The 21,490-nt window shown below is 46.8% G+C and overlaps 1 protein-coding gene across 1 annotated transcript in view; it reads right to left on the bottom strand.

Annotated features, from left to right (window-relative positions):
* Positions 1 to 1,758: 1,758 nt before the first annotated feature.
* Positions 1,759 to 21,490, bottom strand: part of Kat14 (lysine acetyltransferase 14) — a 39,524-nt gene continuing 19,792 nt past the window's right edge. Inside the window, exons 8-10 of the mRNA XM_021636809.2 lie at positions 21,002 to 21,177; positions 19,374 to 19,564; positions 1,759 to 16,600 (exon numbers count right to left, since the gene is read on the bottom strand). Coding sequence (XP_021492484.1) covers positions 16,427 to 16,600; positions 19,374 to 19,564; positions 21,002 to 21,177 — 541 coding nt within the window. The 3' untranslated portion in view covers positions 1,759 to 16,426. The remainder of the gene's footprint in view (positions 16,601 to 19,373; positions 19,565 to 21,001; positions 21,178 to 21,490) is intronic.

Consider the following 21,490-nt stretch of genomic DNA (forward strand, 5'->3'; position numbering starts at 1 on the left):
ACCTATCTGGAAAAGGCTCACATTAACTGAGCCACCTGGATAGGATACTCTACAACCTCTTCAGCTGTCTGCAGGTTAGAAAGTATGCTCCAGGCTCCAGATGTTGTAAATTGTCACTCATGATGGTGTGGGCTTTGGTAATGCAGCTGCCTTTGAGTTATTTCTACTCGTGTAGGTAACCCCTATAAAACTCTTTGCTTCACCAAGTTGAACTTTGGTGATATCCTTACTTTGGTCTGTCATTGGTTTTCTATCTGGAGTAAGATGTTTGCCATGTCTTCCAGAAATAGTGACACACAACTACCATAAATTCTTGATCCTTCTAAGGTTTGGGATTACATAATTTATAGCTATGTGCTCCCTGCTCCAACACTGTAATGCCCTCCCCAATTAACATGCATTCTTTCTATCTATCTGTCTATCTATCCATCCATCTATCCATCCATCCATCCAGTTTCGAGGGCAGAAAACAACTTGCAAGAAGTTAGTTCTCTCCTGCTACCGTGTGTGCCCCAGGTATCAATCTTAGGTCATCAGGCTTGGCATGAAGCTCCATTACACTACAAACCAAAACAACTTTTTAAGCCATTGTTACATGTAGACAGCGCCAATACCAACCATATAAAGAAGCTATAGAGAGGGTGAGAGCAGTGTCTGAGAGTACTTATTACTCTTGCAGAGAACCCAGGTTCAACTACCGATAGCCATCCATAACCCCAGTTCAGTTCCAGGGAATCCAACAGGTATGCAGATACATGCAGGCAAAACCATCATCACATAAAGTAAAATAATGTTTTAAGATCCATATAAAAGAGAAGCTACACATGGAAGAGATTAAAGCATGTGGTGATTGAGTAATCATGGGAAAGAAGACAAGTTAAAATGGAGGCAATTAACATTTATCAGTCCCTGGCTATGTTCCCAGGAAATTCTGGTTGAGTGTATATAAGCTGAGGAGAGAGATGCAGCCCTCACAAGGAGCTCAAGGCTGATGGGAAAACGCACCTGCAGGCCTGTGAGTACCACCTTTACGGAGGTCCCATGACAACCTCACCAGCTCTAGCACATGATCCAGCTGTCCCCCTTTAGGCACATGGCCAAAGGCCATGCCTTCAGCAGATTGTAGAGACACCTGCACTCCCATGTACCCTGCAGCACTGCTCACAATAGCCAAGACATAGAATCACCAAGAGAGCCACTGATGGGGAGATGGAGGAAGAAAATATGTATGTGCACAACAGAACAGCACTCATCCATAAAAAGAATAACATCACGTCTCTGCAGCAGAGTGGGTGGGAACTGGAGACCAATGGGCTACAACATAATCCAGATACAGAGAAAAAGCATGTTCTTTCTCACATGAAAAAGTTAAAAAAAATTAAAAAGTGGACCCAAATGTTCAAAACTAGTGTTGACTAGAAGTTGAGAAGGGAGGGTGGTGGTATGGATGGATATTGGGTATGGGTACCCAAACAGTCAGGTAGAGTAAGGGGTAAGAAAAATGTTCAAGGGATCGTGGCTTATGGTATATATTGTATATATTATGTTGCATATTTGATGGAGAACTAGAGAGGAGGATCTCACAGGCTACAAGTGAAATAAAATGAGCTAGAAATGGTAATCATTCCCATTTGGTAAACTTTCCCTGCTGTCCAAACTCTCAGGACCATCTGCCGGAGCCCACCGGCAGAGACGAACAGTTCTTGAGTGGGGGTGAGTACTCAAAGAAATAAAATATAACACACTACACAAGACCAGTTCGAGAGGGCTGTGAGTAGAAGTTTATTCCACAATTCCTTTTTACAGTCGGAGCAAAGCACCTCGACACAATGAAGGGGTTCATCAAGAAGTCAAACTTGTTTACCTTGACCACCTGACCGTGTGATCCTCACACAAAGGAGAAGTAACCTGGAAGAAATCCTGCCTATCCCTGTCTTCAGGGGAAAGGCGAGGGTGAAAACATGTTTTTCACTGAGAACTCAACAACCAAACAGCCTGACAAGCAGCTCTCCACAACCTTCTCTAAAAAATTAGAGTTGAACCTTATGGACTTATAAATCATGGGATTACCCCTAAAAGTTTCTATTTGGCCACCTGGCAAAGAGGAAGTCAGCTGGCATCCTTAATGACCTATACTCCAGAAGCACTCACCCCAGGTATTTCCAAGAGAACAGAACCTGGCATACCAGCTTACACAGGAAAAAGGGTGAGTTTACTGCCATGAATATGCCACCTGACTCGTGATATTCATAGAAACTTCCTTAAATCCCATCCACAGGGTCCTCCGGGCAGCTACCAGCCTCGGGGCAGCCCGCCTTGCCTTTTTCTGCAGTGTACAGGGTCAATTCTCTTTCAGAGATGCCTACACTATGCTCTCAGGGTGTAGAACATCTTCCTTTCTTCCTGATGGCCCCTCTATTAACTTCTATTTTTTAATCTGCTATAAATGTCTTTTCAGGGTTCAGCAAGATGGCTCAGTGGGTAAGGCACTTGGCACCAAGCCTGAATTTGATTCCCAAGACCCACATAGAGGCAGAAAAGAAGGAACTCCTAAAAGTTATCCTCTGACTTCCAGACTTGTACCATCACATATGCACACACGTGTACATATATACATGTACACACATTATGTACATACCATTCATGTACACACATTTGCACATACATGCAATTTTTTAAAGCCTTTCAGATGGTTGTGCTTGGCTTTAATCCTCTGGAGGCAGAGGCAGGAGGATCTCTTGTCAGTTCAAAGCCAGCCTGGTCTATATATTGAATTCCAAGCTAGCCATAACCACACAGCAAGACCCTACCTCAAAAAGGAAAAAAAAAAAGGTATTTTAATAAAGCTGGGGAATGGGAGGACGACTTCATCAGCCAGTGCTGGCTGTGTCAAGCTACAGAAGGCAGCAGCTAGACAGGCAGGGCAGGAGGCAGCCCCTCCTGGACACTGAGGAGTACAGCCTTTGTGGACCATACTTGATTTAGTTCAGTGAGTCCCATTCCAGACTTCCGGCCTCCCAGGCTTTAACATCACTGAGTTTGTGTTGTGTTCAGCCATCAAGTTGTACTATTTATGCTCTCATAAGAAAGCACACGGATCTATATTAAAAAGGAAAACCAAGGGTTTCCTGAAGCGGCCACCTGATGTTGTTATTATTACTATCATTATCACACATAAGACACCTGACTGCCAACTACCAGGAAGAATGTCCTTGGTCCAACGGCATTAGGAAGCTCTGTGAGATTTTTGTTTGTTGAAGACAGAGTCTCAGTGTGTACTGGCTGACCAGAAACTCGAAGATCCTACCTCTGCCTCCTCAGTGCTAGGATGACCCAAGTGCCTGCTGGGTTTTCTTTCAAAAGCTCAAGGTGGGGCCTGTGAGGTTGTGGGTAATGGCACTTGTCCCTAAGTCTGACAACTCCCCCAAATCTGGGACTCCCAGAGTTGTTCTCTGACTGCCACAGGCGAGCACATACACACACATTGTCCACACCCGATAAAAAGGGAAAATGAGAGAATATTCTCCAGTCCTCACTCCTCACAGTGGCCCTGGACCAGCAGCACTGGCCGCTCCTGGGGCTCACTGGATGTGCAGAACACCAGCCCTGCACCACGCCTGCTGAACCACACGGTTTGCTAACAAGATGACTGACTCGGATGTCTATAGAGACTGAGAAACACAAATCAGGTTCAAGTGGAGCACAGCCTCTCCCATTTAGTTTCTAGGCTACACTCCAGGGCAGTGGTTCTCAACCTTTTGGAGGTGGCCAAATAATCATAAACGGGTCATCTGAGACCATTGGGAAAACACAGAGATTTACATTATGGTTTGTTGTATCTTTTTTGTTGCTGTTTTGTTTTTAGAGGTGAGGACCGAACCCAGGGCCTTGAGCTTGCTAGGCAAGCACTCCACCACTGAGCTAAATCCCCAACCCCTTACGTTACGATTTGTAACAGCAGAAAAATTACATTATGAAGTAGCAATGAAGTAACTTTACGGCTGGAGTGACCACAACATGAGGACTGTGTTAAAGGGTCGTAGCAGCAGGAAGGCTGAGAGCTGCTGGTCTATGGCCTCAGCCGGGCTTGACTTTCTGTAAGGATACTTTTTACCTGCCCCAAACCCCCTCTGAGTGCACTCATAAAGGTGCTCTACCCACTCTGACACAGCATGAGGTAGAAGGCAGTTTCTCAACAGAAGGCCTGTGTCGGTCCTGCAGATGCCACAGCTGAAAGCGGACAATCGAGGGCTCTTGCAACAGGCCTTTCCAGAGCAGGTTTTGTCTGGCAGTCACACCACTGCCCCCCTTGATTCGTGCAGAATCTCAGCGAATGCACACAGCCAGGACTGCTCAGAACAAAGACTCACACTGCGTTGAGGAACAACCTCGCTCAGTACACCATGACTTTCCTGAGGGCAGGTCTCCACAGCAGAGCCTCTGGGAGCGAGACCACCACGGCAAGGAGCTGGATTTGAGGTAATCAGGGAAACCATGGCGGCATCTGGGCAGCTGTGCCTCCTAATGGCCAAGATGCCCCTTCATTGTTAAACATGCTTGAGGCTGCAGTTAGGTCTTCCCACTACCTCAGTAGCCCAGGCTACTTCCCAGTTACCAACGTGCACACTAAGGAAGGGTCTTAGACCCTGGCTTCATTACAACATCATTTTCTTTCTCTCTTTTTTTTTTTTTTTTGGTTTTTCAAAGACAAGGCTTCTTTGTGTAACTGTGGCGATCTTGGAACTAGCTCTGTAGACGGTCTGGCCTCGAACTTACAGAGATCTGCCTGTCCATGCCTCCCCAGTGTTGGGATTAAAGGCCACCACTGCTTATAATGTCATTTACATTATGGTTTTTACCCCAAAAAGGAGAACTGGCATTTATTTTTAGACTCAAGGGCATGTGCGTGCAGGCCAGAGGCAGACATCTGGTATCGTCCTCCATGCTCTCCACCATATATATGAATATATGTATGTATATAAGTACATTACATGTGTTTATATTTAAGGGTGTGTTTAGACAGGACTTTATGAAGCCCAGGCTGTCCTGAACTTGTGTAGCTGAAGTGACCTTCCCACCTCTGTCTCCCAAGTGCCGGATTACCACCAAACCTGGTAGGAAACCTTACTTTTTGAGACAGACTCTCTCACATTCTGAATCTGGCCTTTGCTCTTTTGGCTAGACTGGAGCAAGTAAGCCCCTCCCTCCTAGCCCACTCCCCCCGCCCCCTTGCTAGTCTAACACACATGAGCCGCTGTGCCCAGCTTTTATATGGGTGCTGAGGATTTTCTCCTGATGAGCCATCCTCCGGCTACCCCACTCTCAATATAAATAGGAGCAGTTGTTCTGAATTTTATCATTTTGGCTCAGTACTTCTTGTAGGTGCTTCCAAGTAAGTGTATTAAGACTAAGCCTTTGGGAACTGGTGAAAATAGTTGATGTAAAAGAGCCAGGCTAGTGCTGTACTTCAAAATCCCAGCACTGAAGAGGCAGGGACAAGCAGATCTCTGGGACTCGATGACCCAATTAGCGAGCTCTGGGACAATGACTCTGTCTCTAAAGGATGACACCCAAAATTTAGCCTCTACACGCGCGCGCGCGCGCGCGCACGCACGCACACACACGCACACACAGAGAGAGAGAGAGAGAGAGAGAGAGAGAGAGAGAGAGAGAGAGAGAGAGAGAGATTAAGTTTCCCTTTTCTTCCACTGTTTTTCCTTACCCCAAACTCAGTTATTTCTAGTTCTTCGGGTCTATTCCCAAGAATGACAAAATCAAGGCCCTGAGCAAAAAGCCCAGTAAACTCAAAGCTGTTTAGACCAGGCTTAGATTTACATGATAACTGGATCTTGTTTTCATGTCTCAGGCACCTTCCAGAGTGATCTCCAACAGCAGCCTCGGTAAAAAGACCTAGATGAGATGGCAGTCTAGCCAGAGCTTGGCCCTGAGGCTAGAACTTAATAATTCACTTCAAACAAGGCTATTTGTGCCCTGCCTGGCAAGGAGGGAGGCAGTCAGCCCCTCTCTGTGTGTGGCCTTGGATTCCCAAAGGGCCTGTCTGCTCTCAGCTGTCCACCACACTCTTAGAATTCACAAGTTCAAGCCCATCCCACGTCCCCCAACAGAGCCCACCAAAGCTGGGCCCACAAGCATCTTTAGGGACCATGATGAAAGCCAGGGAAGCCCTTGGGATTCAAGAGAACAGGCAGACACTTGAACCAACAGAGGCAATTTTCCCCCTTGGTAAGGCCAGGTGGTATTAAAGACACACCATATCTTTGTTACAGGAGAATTTGGAGAACTCGGGGCAGGAACCAGAAGGCTTGTTCTAAAATGTAGTAAGCATTTTAGCCTGTGGCCCAGGTGATGTGTGTGCTATCAACTCAATTCTGCCTTGTGCCATGAAAGATCAGGTAGTTCATACAATAATGTACTGTTCACAAAAATCGGTGCCAGGCAGGCTGCTGTCTGCAAACATCAACTCTGGGCACGGTGGTCAAAACGAGAGTTAATTCTAGGTCTGCTTGCAGCTACTGAGGTGGAAAAACTACTTTTCATGCCTTCATTTGACAAACATTTACATGGTACTGAGGAGGAGAAAACTGGAGGCCATGCTGCAGAGATTACCTAGGAAAGGCAACAGCCAGAGACCGTGGCCCTTAGTCCACCTGAGTGTCATTCAGCTGTGGGAGCAAGTTCAGAAAAGCCAGGGCTGTAAGAACTTGGGAGAGGTGGACAGTGTTAACTACCCATAAAAGGTCACTGGAAACCTCCCTTCCATCCTCTCTCCCCTCTTGCCCTGCCACAGGTGAAAAACACTTTACACTCCTCTGAATTGTTCTTCTTTCCTGTACATCACTGCAAAGAGGCACAAAATCCTGGAAGCTCAGCGACTGCCCACTAGGCTCAGGTCTGCGCCTATTCCGCAGTGTCTGTAAGAGCCTCGTCATAGTGACACATGCAGCTGTCTGTAAGAGCCTCGTCACAGGGGGCTGGAGAGGTGGCTCAGTGGTTAAGAGCACTGCCTGCTCTTTCAAAGGACCCGGGTTCAATTCCCAGCACCCACATGGCAGCTCACAACTGTCTGTAACACCAGTTCCAAGGGATCTGACACCTTCACACTAATGCACATAAAATTAAAAAAATAAATATATATATATATATAAAAAGAGCCTCGTCACAGCAATGCATGCAGCTGTCTTAAGGGCTTCATCACAGCAATGCATGTGGTCACCACAGTGGCCCTAGAAGCCTGGTGCCATACTCTCCGAAACCTGAAGACATGGTGGAGGGAGCCCCCGCAGTCACACGGTAGTAAGTGCAAGCTGGATCTGAAGGTGGGCAGCGAGCACTGCTCCCAGCACCCTCTGCCCTGGAGCACAGATGCCCTCTGCAGATGGATATCCACTCTGCCCCCTCACTGCCCTGCCTCGGCTGGCGGCAGCAGTGAGGCACTCACAGCTCAAGGAGCTCCGGGCCTGTGGGGAAGTGAGATGCAAATACACCCACCAAGCTGGGGACTCAGAGCCAGAGCTCATTCCATTGACAGGAAGCTCAAGGTGAACAGAAGTCACCCATGGGGATAAGGGTCAGAAAAGCAGTGATCCTGGAGAGGCACTCAGAAGCCTCCCCAGCACTGGAAAGGGTCCTGGCCTTCACCTAAACATCTGATATACCAGGAAAGAAGTCAGAATGCAGGCATGGAACAGAAACACTTCAAGGAACTAGGAGCACACAGGTGTTGGGAGCTGGCCGGTGTGGGGCAGGAAGGGCAGCAGCTGCAGCTCCCTAAGGCCTCCTCTAGGAGTGGCGCAGCCCTCACATCTGGGACCTGTCACATCAGAAGTCAATGAGAGGGGAACTGGGGTTTGGGAATGGTATGATAAACTAACCTGTGAGGCAGCCTTTTCCATAACCCAATCTGTGCTGGCCCGGGGTCCTCGACACAAATCCTGGTCACAAACATGTATCCACAACAGAGCCATCCATCCAGACTGACCCAGAGGAAGGCTTGTCACCAGCCTGAGTGGTATAAACCTTCACGTGAAGCCCTGACAGGGGAGGCCCTGGTTGCACCCTGCCTAGGGAGGTTCAGTGGGTCAGTGGTCGGATACTTAGGGGCAGAGGTGTGGGCACTGGCCAGCCCTGCTTTGGTGCTGAACGGCCTTTAAGTTTGGCCCTGCACATCTTCCTGACCTGAAGAAACAGAAGCTGTGCTCACTTCCACTCAAGTCCCAAATGTGACATTTGACTGGAAAGCCAGTCTCCCTTCAGGATGGACCTCAGTTCTTAGAATCTCAGCCCAAGCAATGCCTCCTACTGGTCTATGTTTCTTTATTTCCTGCCTCTAAGTGTCAGTCAAAACCAAGCAGAGAAGAGGGCAGGGCTACCCCTCAGTCCCTATCTCCTGCACACATGCCCAAGCGCTCATTCACCCACCCATCCATGTGCCCATCACCCATCCAAGTTCCCAGCTACACTTCCTCCTGCTCCCCTGAACCACCCTCTCACCTTTCCAGTCACCTGCCTATCTGTGTAACCACAAACCACCTGCACACTACCATCCATTTCCACACATCTCTCCTTCAAGGACCTAGTGCTCTTTGAAGATGATTTTCTTTTTGAGGACCACTTATGTGCTCGGGTTTTCTGTAAGGTGAGATCATGGAGCGTTACTATGGTCAGGGAGCTGTCACACACCCACAAGAGTTGTGACCCACAACTTCTTTCTTGACGAGAAACATGGTGTGTGCAGCTTCCTGAAGGGTGCTCCAGCTCACTCTAGAAAATGCTGGCCTTTCCTGCAGCTGGAGCCTAGGGTGGGAGCAGTTGCCTCTGGAGACCATCTTTACACCCACAGCAAGGCAGCTTGGAGCACAGTGGATCCGGAAGGGTTTGTTGTGCTTCTTAGCCCTCACTGAAATTCCGCCTAGAATACCAGCCCTGGGAAGGCTGAGGCAGAAAGAACTTAAGACAAGCCTGAGCTACAGAGTGAGCTAGACCCACCCTGGGCTGGACATCAATACCCCGCCCAGAACCAGCCAACAAACAAAACTGCACATCAATACCCCGCCCAGAACCAGCCAACAAACAAAACTGGATTTTGCATCAACAAAACAGGTTACATGTACAAGGGCTTTTATTTTTATTTTTGCATCTTGTTTGTGGTGGCAAAAACTGAAAGCTACCAAAACGCCTACCAATAAGACATGGCTGAAACCATGACATTCACCTATCTACAGCATATGATGTAATTCACCTTAAACTAAATCCACCTTTTGCCCTATAGAGATTTCTATGATACATTTTAAAAAGATTTATTTCTGTGTAGGGTATTTTGCCTGCATGAGGAAGCTGGAGCTCCTGGGACTGGAGTCACAGATGGTTGGAACCAGCATGTAAGCGCAGGAAGTCAAACCTGGGTCCTCTGCAAGAGCAGCCCATGCTCCTAGCCACTGAGCCGTCTCTCCAGCCCCCTTATGATATATTGTTGAGAGATAGAGATCAAACTGCACTAATAACTAATGATCTCATTTTGACTTACAAGAAAAAACTAAGTGCTTAAATATTAATGTGGTTTGTATGTGGATACTGAAGGTATGAAGACACGCAGAGGACTGGTCAAGGCATGTGTGCGGAGAGTTAAGAGTTTCCGTTAGACGTCACTCTTCTCTCTTCTAACCTAAATCTCCACTCTCCCATCTACTCCTACACATAGGTCTTTTGACCTGTGTGTTACACATGCCACAGCGTTTGACCTCTAGATGTCTCACAGCACGCTCCCTAAGTGCGGAGACATTCTATTCTAGCAAACAGCCACAGCACAGCATCAACCTCAGTATTTAACTCACCCTGGGTCTGTTTGTGCCATAAGACAACTGACCTGGAAATCAGTAACAGAAGAATATATGGAACTCCCCTAAGACACAGAAATCAGACACACACACACACACACTGAACCCAAGAAAAGGAAACTAATATCTCACTTGTAGGGTTGGAAAGCTGTGCTCGGTACCCTGTACCAACATGTCGGCTCAGAGCTGCCCATCACTCTAGCCCCAGAAGGATTAAGCATCTCAGGAGCCTGCACTCACAGGTGCATTAGCCACCACCACCCAGACACAACAGACAAAACGTAAAGTAACTTTTAAAAACTTTCAATTGTTTAAAAATACTCAGAAAACACTTTATAATATCCATCCATCCATCTCTATCTTTCTAGTAAATCATTTGATACCAACATTCTTTTTTTTCAAATAAGGAAAATTAGTTCCCTGCCCAAGTCATATCGCTGGTGAGCTATAGATTTCTGTGGTGTGGGGTCACACTGCCTCCAAGTTTACCTAGGCAGGTGTGGTAACAACTGATGACACCCCTGCCCCACACCCCCTCCCGGGTTTCTTTGAGACAGAATTTCTCTGTGCAGCTTTGACTCCCCTGAAACTCACTTGGCACACCAGGTTAGCCTTGAACTTGATCCACCTGCCTCTCCCTGCCCAGTGCTGGGATTAAAGGTGTGCACCACCACACCAAACTGGGGATGGACAGTTTTAAAGGCAACTTGGGGTTCTGGTACTTACTAAAGGCTATTGCCTAACTCACCTCTGCAGCCTTCTCCCAGCTTCACGCCTCACACCTCCCCTCACGTTCTCCAGACCCAGGGAATTTTGGCCATTTTTCTCAAGCATCTGGCCATGAGGCCCACTATGTCCCACTCAAGGGTTAGTCTTTTGGAGCACAAAAGCCAGTGAGTCTGTTTTTTATTTAGACAGTTCAACTGGACTGGAAATCTGTAGACCACAGAGATCAGCCTGCCTCTGCCTCCGAGTGTTGGGATTAAAGGCTTCTTGTGTCACCATGCCAGGAATCTGGTTTTCTTAATTACATTCACTTATTTATCTTGGTGGGGGGGTGTACTTGAATGTGTAGCATATGTCTGGAGGTCAGTGGAAACTCGTAGGAGTTGGTTCAAATCTGCTTACATCATATAGATCCTGAAAATGAACCAGGTCCATAGGCTTGCCAGCCAGGGCATTTCACCTCTTGCTGGTCTGAGTCTTTTAATCAACAAAAGTGCAGAGGAAAACGACAAGACTGAACAGCCTCTCCCTGGGAAGAGACATGAAGGGTGGTCCCTCTATTCTCGAGCAAGTAAGGAACAAAAGCTAAGGTCCTCAGGGCTGAGCGAAGACTGTTTCGGAACTGTGATGTTGGGTACAGGATTCAGGCCCAAATATCCAGGCAGGGTTTCACAGTCACAGCACACACCTCTGTGATGCCCACAGCCTCACAGTTAGGAGAGGAAACACGTTCTGTGCGATGCAGATGGGGGTTGGAGCTGGTGGGAGCCAGCAGCAGTTTGCTGGTGCTCTGGAGAAGCCAGAGCAGGGAGCCTGACCGAGTGTGCTGGAGTGCCGGGCCTGGCCGACCATGGGGAGCAGCTGAGCAGTGAAACTCCTGAGAAACAGAAAAGGTGGCCAGGTTTTCTCAAAGCCCCTCCTAGGCCTTAACAGGAGAGGTTCTCAACATGTGGGTGGCACAGCAGATATCCTGCACGTTAGGTATTTACATTACAATTCCTAACAGCAGCAAAGTTACAGTTCTGAAGCAAAAACAAGACAATTTTATGGGTGAGGTCAGCACAACATGGAGAAGCGTACTAAAGGCTCTCGGCTTAGGAACCGCTTGCACTCCGCTGCTTGCTGACTGGGCCAGGCTGGCCAGTTCTGGGATCGGCAGGTGTGTGCCACATGCAGGTTCTCATGGCTGTTTGGCAAGCACTTCTCTGATGGGACTCTCTTCATCATCCCAGCCTCTAACCCTGCAAGCTTTCAGATACAGCAGGGACCTTAATTTACTAATGACGATGTTGGCAGTTAGAAACTAGCAATAAAAACGAACACACCTTCTGACCTCTGACCTAAGAATTCCACTTCTGGGAATCTATACAGAGTAAAAAGCCCAACCCATGGTGAAAAAAAAGTACAGATATGTTAACTGCACTGTTAACTTATGAAGACACAGTTATAATATAAACAGTTAAGAAAACAGGACATGAAAACCTCATGCATATGTACTATGATGCTAAAAAAAAATAAGCCAACAAAAAAGTAACTTGAGAGTAAAATCATGGTTTTTTTACTTTAAAATTTTTCTATATTGTACACACACACACACACACACGTTTTAGAAAGCAAATACAACTGCCTGGCACTGGGCTAAAGGTAGACAGCAGGAAGACAATTAGAGGCTGGCAGAGCAATTTGAATGAACTGCCCAAGGGAGAATGGCTAGTGCCCTGGGGCATTTAGGACAAACTGCTCCAGAATGGGCAGGCATTTGTAGGAGCTCTATGTTCGAGATGTGTTGTCTGGGGAGGGTTTACTCTGCTTCCCAGACGGAGCCAACCTGCTCTAGTCTCTCATGTGAAAGGAAACAAACCCATCTCTGCTGTTTCCTCTTTTGAGACAGTCTTGGCCTGGGCTAAAATGCATCACCATGCTCTGCTGGGAGCCCCCTGACCCTCTCTGAGAAACCAATCTCTTAATACCATTTAAGTTGATCCACTGTAGGGAGCACACATATTAAGATCATAGCTGGGAGTTGGGGTAAAGGAATATTTAGAGTTTGGTCCTGAATGGCTAAGAATAGGGATAGTGTAAGCTAAACCCTGGCTAGAGTTCCCAGTGTGGCCAACGCGTCTCAGCTGCCTGAAATGAAGAACACAGCCTGGGGAGCCTTGCTGCTTCTCCCCTGGTCTGCTCTTCAGCCTTGCCTTTCCTTTTGATAGCCGCTGTAGCTGTGGCCATAGTGCACAGCAGTCACAAACTGCCAAGAATGCAATGCTCTTGAGGCTGAGCCCAGAGCATCCAGGGCCCCTATCTAAGCATCATGGCTTACTCCACCAGATACACGAGGAAGCATGGGAAACCATCTTTCTCCTGACCCTGTGGGCAGTGTGAAGCTAGAAGCAGCTTATATGCCCACTACTTGTGGGACCCCATAAGTGAGCTGCCAGACTGATTTGCAAAGGCACAAAGAGACTGTACACAGGAGCTGACGTTAGAAAGCAGACACAGGCCTCCCTCCAGCTTCTTGGCTAAGCCACTATCCATGTTCCTCTTCAGCTCACAGAAACCAAAATGTTTCCAATTCACTTACTTCGCAGAGGTCCTCTTAGCACAGGGAAACCTGCATGTCATGGAAGGCTCTAAAAATTAGTGTCCTTCACTTATCCAGGCAAAGGAGGTGGACAGGATGTGACAATCTGCGATACAGAAATATTCTAGGTGTGAGGAAGAGTGAGCAGAGCGAGTTGAAGCTCAGCTGGCTCCCCTGGCCCGGTGCCTGGGCGGCACTGCCTCCCCGCTCAGCCCAGGCATGCGGTGCCCTGCTCCAGCCAGCAGTTCTGACCACAGCCCCTCCCCAGGCGCAGTCAGAGCTGTGACAGCAGTGTGCCAAGCTTGAAAGAAGAGTTCTGGTTTCTGGTTTTGCAGTGCTGAGGATGGAACCCCAATCCTTGCACAACCTAGCCAAGTGCTCTTCTACTGAGCTACACAAACCAACTGTTTAAGAGTTTCTCGGACCTGTGCCTGCCCATTGCTACAAGTCTCTGAGGTAGGTATTATCAACTCATTTCACAGATGAGGCAACTAAAATACGATATTCAGTTAACACCTGCAAAGGCCACTAGACTAATTATGGAGGCAAAGATTATAACTGACAAGTATTTTTGTCTTATTTGTTAAGAATGTGTTTGTGCATATAGACACATATATTAAACAGGTATTTGTGTTCTTTCCTCTATTATCATTTAATGTAACACTGAGATAACAGTGTTTAAATATTGTAAATCTGAATCATAATCAAAAGACTATTCCTCAAAAGACTTTGCCACCTATGTTAAAATAAGATATATCTGCAGCTGTGCATGGGGCAGGATTATGAGCTGGTTATTGTTCTCATTTGTAAATTAAGCATTACATAAGAAGTGAGTGTGTGTCAAGATGTGATGGCTGACCTTGTGAGCTTGAGGATGCTGGGGCTCCTGCTGGGTGCTCCTGTGAGGGATTTTCTTCATCACATTATCTGAAGGGGGGGACCCACCCTAAATCTGGATCTCACTTATGGTGGCAGTCCATGTAGGAGGACATGAGAAAACGAAGCTTGGCTTTTTGCCTGCTTGCCTTCACTCTTGCTGGCAAGCTCGTCTATCCTGTTGCTGTGGCCAGTGTTAAATCTAACTTCTTCAGGATTCCAATACAGACTGGCAGTGCTCCACAAATCTTCTAGCACTCCAGCACCAGATAGGGACTGCAAAGTGATCCAGCCTTTGGAGGCGAACTACCAGAGTCTCAGCCTTTCGAAACATCATGATAGCCATTGCTGGACTACACAGATCACATTCTGTAAGCCAGTCTAAGTAATCCAGCCCCTTCTTACATACATGTGTATATATCTATATATGTAGATATAGATATATGTAATAATTGATAAATGTTTCTGCCATATGTGTGTGTATTCATCTCATCAGTTCTGTTCCCTTTGCAAACACTGACTAATACACAGATTGACAGTAAGCATCAATGTGAGGTGATAAAAAAATCATCTGTAATTGTCAGGGATACCTACCTAAATAAGTGGTGAGGGCGCAAGCACAATACCTGGCATTTACTTTTAACACTCATCACATAAAAAATCATCTTTAGAAATATGTAAAACAGGCAAAGATAAAGCTACACTGTATAAAAGAGAAAGGTGAAGACCTTAAAACAGATGTGGAGTAGAATTAAAGCAATCATAGCCTTCCTCAGCACCAGGGAGCTGGAGACAGTGCCCTTGAGCCATTCTGGTGACATTCTGGTGACACCATTCTGGTGTCCCGTGCTTGACATTCACTTAAGACAGTTGCAAGCTGGTCTCCAGGTTTGGGACATGTGGCTTCCTCAATTTTACTTCATGGGGCTGATGAGTGGCCCCATCAGCTCACATATTTGACTCGTTGGTCCCCAGTTGGTGGAAGTGTCGGCTTGTTGGAGGAGGTGTGCTACCATGAGATGTCAAAAGCCCATGCCACCCCAGTTAGCTTTCTCTCTGCTTCATGCTGTGTGTCAAGGCGCGAATCTCAGCTGTTTCAGTGCTGTCTGCCTGCTGCCATCATGTTCCTTCCCATGATGGTCGCAGACTCTAAACCGTGGAACTGTTAGCCCAATAAACTCTTCTACTAGTTGCCTTGGTCACTGTGTCTCATCAGAGCAACAGAAAAGTGACTTGGCCAGGACTTATGAGCCATCATCAACAGAAACCTTTAAAAGGCCGGAGGTGCTTGGGAGGAAGGTAGAAAACGCAAAGACGCTAGATGGTGCTGCTCTGAATTCTCAAAGTGAGAGAGCAACACTCCCATCAACGCAGGGATTCAAGCTGCAGATGGAGCCTGTGAGCAAAGGATCCAAACAGTGTGCCACAGGGTAAAGGTTTAGATATGCAGGCCAGTGTACTAGAAAGCATTCGGCTCCTTCTGGAGTCTCAAACCAACCCAAAGGCCACAGAGCAAGAAAGGAGCCTCTGCTCCTCATCAGACACAAGTTGAGTGCAAACAACTGGGCGGAAGCCCTGGCTGTGAGCTGTTACACAATAAAGATTTTTATTTGAGAGTATCTGATGCTTTTAGAAATGCACTCCCTGGGTCCACTTCCAACCTCTGCAACACAGGAAGCAGCTTCCAGCTCTGCCTGCACCGCCCCGCTCCTCCATTCTGGTGCAACTGTCCCGAGCATGGGAAGGGCTGGGGAAGGCATGGAACGCCTGAAGCTACTTCCCAGAGTGAACTCCTGGTACCAGGTCACTCTCCCTGCAAGGAGATGCTGACAGGTAGATCAGGTAAAGCAGCATGGAGAAGGACACTGAGTACACTGTTCCTGACTGGGACCAAAGTCAGCAAGAGACAAAAGGGCTTCAGTGTCCCATGAGTCCTCTAGAATTCAATGACAGCACACCACAGGCTGGGAACAGGGCTGGATTCAGTCCTCACACCTTATAATCTCTCATCCTAGGACAGCAGAGGGCTGTGTGGGCACTGCGGATCTTCATATTTCTTGAGTGCTAACACAGGACAAGCAGGCCCTCTGGCAAACACTTCAGTTCAGAGGCTCTTGTGTGCTCACTCATTACTGTGTGGAAAGAGGATGGCAGAGTCACTTGCTGCTGGCTAACAGCGGAGTCCAGGATGCTGCTGGAGAGCCACTCCAGGATGGGCTGGAGGGTTTCTGGATGAAAAAGCTGCCTACTTGTTCCACTGCACATGGCTTCCACTCAGGCGGCTGGGCCATGTGGAGGCTATCACTCACAGGACAGCAGGGCCCGCACTGCTCCTGAAGGCCCATTCTCTGACAGCATCCACGGTCCTCTGGGAAGAACTGGGTTCACCTCAGCGTCGGAGCCGCAGGAAGAATGCATGTTTACACTCTGCACTTTCCAGTGGGTAATACTTATCATAGAAATCCAGAACATACTCCTCAGTCTTGAAGCCGAACTTCTGATATAGCAGCATGGCAGGGTTGCTTGCTGAGACGTGAAGAGTCACATCCTTGCCCATGCATGTCTGCCAAGGAGTGGAAAACATACGGTGAAGCCACAGGGCCAGAGGGAGACCGAGCAAATGAAAACACTCTTCAGAAGGAAGCAAATTGGGTATCAGGGAACAGGGCTGAGGCATGGCAGCACCTAGCAACCAGTGGAGACCAGAGCACTGCCTCTAAGCTGTATGTCCGAGGCTAAAGGATGTGCTCTAAAGGGCTGTTATAACCCTGAAGCAAAAGGCCACAAGGATACTTTATTACATTACATTTATTTACTTATATCATTTATCTTATTTTACCATATGCATGAGGAATGTGTGTGTGCAGGAGCCCTCGGAGGTCAAGAGGTATGGCGCCCCTGCAACTGGAGTTACAGATGGTTAAGAGCCGCCATGTAGTTACTGGGAACAAAATGTAGGTCTTCTGCAAAAGCAGCTAGTGTTCAACAGCCGAGTCATCTCTCTAGACCTGCTTTATTACTTCAGTTATACTTTATTTACCTACTTAATATTGTGTCTGAGCGGTGGTGTGTGGGTGGGCCCACGCATTTACCTCAGGCCATCAGGGTCAGTGGACATGCTCTTACTCAATGAGTCATCTCACCAGCTCCCATATTACTGTATTTATAATTCAAGTTTAAATATCAAACATACCATTACCAACAATATGACAACCTTGAAGAGCTAGAAAATGAGAATTCCTCTTTTCAATATAGATAACAGCTATACCATCTCCAAAACCTGTAATAATTCCTTCCTTAGAAATGCTAGAAAATAATCTAAGTTATATACATAACTTCAAAGTACTAATTTTTAATTTATAAAGCCTGAAGATACTGTACATCTGAGTCCTTAGGTCCCTTTTCCATCTGACAGAATCAATGTCCCACAACTGAGGCCTCCGGACTTAGGGAAGAATAGCAGAGATGTTTCTATGAACACGAAGGCATATTTTTAGACTCTTTAATCCGTCACAGAGAAAGATACTCCAGGCCACACAGAAATGAGCTTGTTTAATGAGGAAGGTACCAAATGCTACAGTTGACAGTTCTTAAAATTCATGATTTCTGGCTGTCAAGGACACCACAGAAGGCAACTGACAGTTTCCTTCTTTTTCTATTTATTTTTTCACCACGCCCCCTAGAACATCTGAGCCAATATTTGGGCCCTGGGGCTACAGTTTGATTGGGACCCAAAGTGCCCTCGATGTAAAGATGAGCCGAGCAAACAGTCAGCAAGAAGCAGCCTCCCTGCCAGACCTCACACTAAGCACCAAGGACTCTTCTGAGTTGTCATCCCACTGCACTCCAGCCCCTGCTGGGAACACAAGAGCCAGACACCTGCATAGGCACCCTTTGAGAGGAAGATGGAAACGGTGGCGATGCATCCTGCATGGAGCATGAAGCATAGACAGGGATGTGGGAAACACTGAGCTGCTTCCAACAGAATTGACACAAGGCAGCATGTGCGAACAAGAGATGGCTTGCAGCCTCTGCCTTAGGATTCTTCTAGGAAGATGCTCTTCAGACTCCTACCCACATCCAGGAATTATTAAGTGCATTTCATTAACAGTTGGAAAGGCAAGCGTCATTAACCATTAGAAAAACACTATCACTTTTGCCCTTTCTCAAGGCAGGAAAATATAAGTTCCAGGCCAGCCAGTGCTATACAGGGAACCCTTATCTCAAAATAAAACAAAGAATTTTGTCTAAATCAATAGTGCATAATCTTCTATACCAAATAGTTTCTAAACAGATTTACCAGAATAGTTCTTGAAAAAAAAAAAAAAAGTTCTTGCTTATTGGTGCTGTACCTGAAGAAGCTTAAGGTTCAAAGAGACAAATAAGCTGCCTATATTGGGGATTTAACTCAGTGGTAGAGCACTTGCCTAGCAAGCACAAGGCCCTGGTTCAGTCCTCAGCTCTGAAACAAACAAACAAACAAACAAAAAGCTTCTTATACTTAGCTAATGCAATAAAAATATTTGTTTTATGAGAAAAAAGTTCATTGTTGGGCCAGGAGTGGCTACACAAGCCTTTAGCCCCAGCACATGGGAGGCAGAGGTAGGCAGATCTCTGTGAGTTCAAGGCTAGCCAATGCTATATAGCGAGAACACTCCTTGCTGAGGCCTGTAATTTGAGCATTCAAAGGGCTAAGGCAGGCAGACTGCTCTAAGTTCAGAGGTAGCCTGGGTGACTGTGGTGGTTTAACTGAGAATGGAGCCCCTAGGCTCATAGATTTGAATGTTTAGTCACCAAGAAAGAGCACTATCTGAAAGGGTCAGGAGGGCTGCCCTTGCTGGAGAAGTGTGTCACTGGGTGGGCTGTGAGCAAAACCCAGTGGTCTCCACTCCTGCCAGATACATGAGAGAGTAACACAGTAAGTCTCACACCAACCAGGATTTCCTATCAGCATCACTGCATTCATTCATTTCAGACGGATGACTTACTAAGCTGTGACAAATGCTTGTAAACAGACAGTGTGCCCACTTTTTGAAGCCTAAGAGCAGAGCAGCATCAATGCATGTGCATGTGCCTTGCTCACATGCATGTTTTGCTGTTTCATTTATGATACATGTTCACCTAGGGCTCTCTGACACCAAGAATAAAATCTTGTTTTAGAGGCTGGAGGTTTATTTTAGGGGCTTTCACGGTCTCATGACTGGTGAGAATGGCTTCCTGTTGTTTGGGCTATGCTAGACAGGCCAGCTCAGCCTCATGCCTCCTTCTGGTTTTTCAAGGAAGCCTCGAAAGGTAAATCACTTCACTTAAGGTTAAATCCTGAGCAGAGAACTTGCCTGAATCAGATGATAGATCATGAATGTGGCAATCCCCGCTCTTCTCCATTCCGGATGAACGAGAAGAAATGAAATGTAAGCTTCGTTGTACTTCACGTCTGGAACCATGAAGCCGAAGGCAACAATGAGCTTTTTATAAAGGACTACGACACTGAAGTCTGGGTACTGCAGACACTCAGACAGGTCAATGCCTAAAGAAAAGAACCAGCCAGACACTCAGACCATGTGCCTTCTGGAACTAATCAACCACAAGCTGTTCACGTGTACTTACTGCTACACCTGCATGCTAAAAAAAATCCCCCAAATTGGAGGCAAAGCCATTACCATAGATACCACATATTCAGTTCAGAAAAATACATTTTAGAAAATATCAAAATTAACATAGTCTTTTCTAAGTACCAATGTTAGAAGCAGAGAGACAGGACAGGTTGGGTAGCAGAGAGCACTCCAGGCAGAGAATGGACACACCTGGCTCTGACTCAGCCTCGCACCATGTGTATGACTTGGCACATTTTAAAATGTCTCATTTCCTGCGCTGTGTTAGATGAGGTGCACCCTGAGGCCTGACAGAGCAGGGGTAAAGGTCCCAGAAAGTGCCAATACCATTCCCCGCCTTCCCTTCAAATGTTATTATTATCGTTGCTGCTGTGTACGTGAGTATGTGTGAGCACAGGTGCACATGTGCCGTGCGTGGCATGTGTGGAGGTCCAAGGACTGTGGGGAGCCTGTTCTCTCCTACTGTAGACTCTGAGGAAGAATTCAGGATGCAGGTTTGTGTGGCCAACACTTATCTGCTAGACTATCTCATAAGCCTGCTAATATGATTTACTTTATCCCATTTCACACCTTGACAAGCTTTCTATGAAAGCTTTCACAATAAAATAAAGTCTAAAGGTGGTGTGCATAATGTGTGGCTAATCCCTACCATTAGGGCAGAAGTAGGAGATACTCCCAGAATGTGACTTTTTGGCCCCGTGCCGCCCCTAAAGAGACAGAACCACACTGTTAGACCATAGATAGGCAGGGCATAAAATCTGTGGCATCTGCAAAGAGATGTGTCCTGTGGCTTTCAGAGCAGACCCACAGAGAGTACGCTTACATTTAGCAATGAAATTGCTGATTGATGGCCTAGGTCTTGGCTGACGAGATGACAAGTCATCCTGGCTTAGCCTGGCTTCTGAAGTCAGGGGGCATTTGGCTTCTTAAAAAATAGCTTTTGGGTGTCTTAAGACTTTCTAAGAAATAGCCAAACAACAAGACATAAAGAACTGTTAGGCCAAAACCAAAAGCGTCCACATGCCCAGCCATGAGTCTGTGTATTTTAGAGAGACATTACCTGGTATCTAAACTTAGGCAGAAGCAAAACAGGATGAAGCTTTTATTCTAGAAGCAGAGACAAACAGAGAAGAAAACAAACAAAAACACTGTTGATTACTTTAATTGCTGGCTTCTTGATCTTAGGAAAGCGAGAGGCATTTATGCTTTACTGTTTGTATGTTAGTAAAGACAGACCAGATGAAATCTAAAGTAGAGAGCTTAGGGTCACATGGCAGATACCAGTTAAAAACAGAGCTGGGTGAACTATCTACAGGAAAGTCGATCTGCCTGGCTGGGACACAGAGACATACCAGGCCAGAAAAACTCCTGACACATGGAGTTGATCGTTGGGATGTGGTGTGGTCGGACGTAGCAGTAATCGAGAGGCGCATCAGGCTCAGCTGTCCAGGAAGGGTCACTCCTGTGCACGTGGGAACGAATCTGTGACAGGAGCTGTAGTTTGGGTGGCTTGGTCTCATAATCACGCCTCCAGCACCACAGAAAATAAACAAGTTAAAGTCAAGAAAAACACTTATTACTGCGAGCTATCTACTCACAGCTACTCTGAATGCTTGCATTATCATCCTAAGTCGCATTGCTTTACATGCTTGCTAGCTACATGCAACTTTACTGCTTTCTGAATTCACTCTGAACACGGGTTAAGCCAGACCCCTCAGGTACCCACCAGGGACTGCATGATGCAAAATGAGAAACAGAAACTGTACCTAGATATACTGAGAAGTGCCTGACATGGGGATGTTTCTCTAGCATGACCAGAGGCCAGAGGAGGCACCGTTCAA

This window comes from Meriones unguiculatus, chromosome 4, assembly GCF_030254825.1.
Source record: "Meriones unguiculatus strain TT.TT164.6M chromosome 4, Bangor_MerUng_6.1, whole genome shotgun sequence".
In the NCBI taxonomy this organism is placed as follows: Eukaryota; Metazoa; Chordata; class Mammalia; order Rodentia; family Muridae; genus Meriones; species Meriones unguiculatus.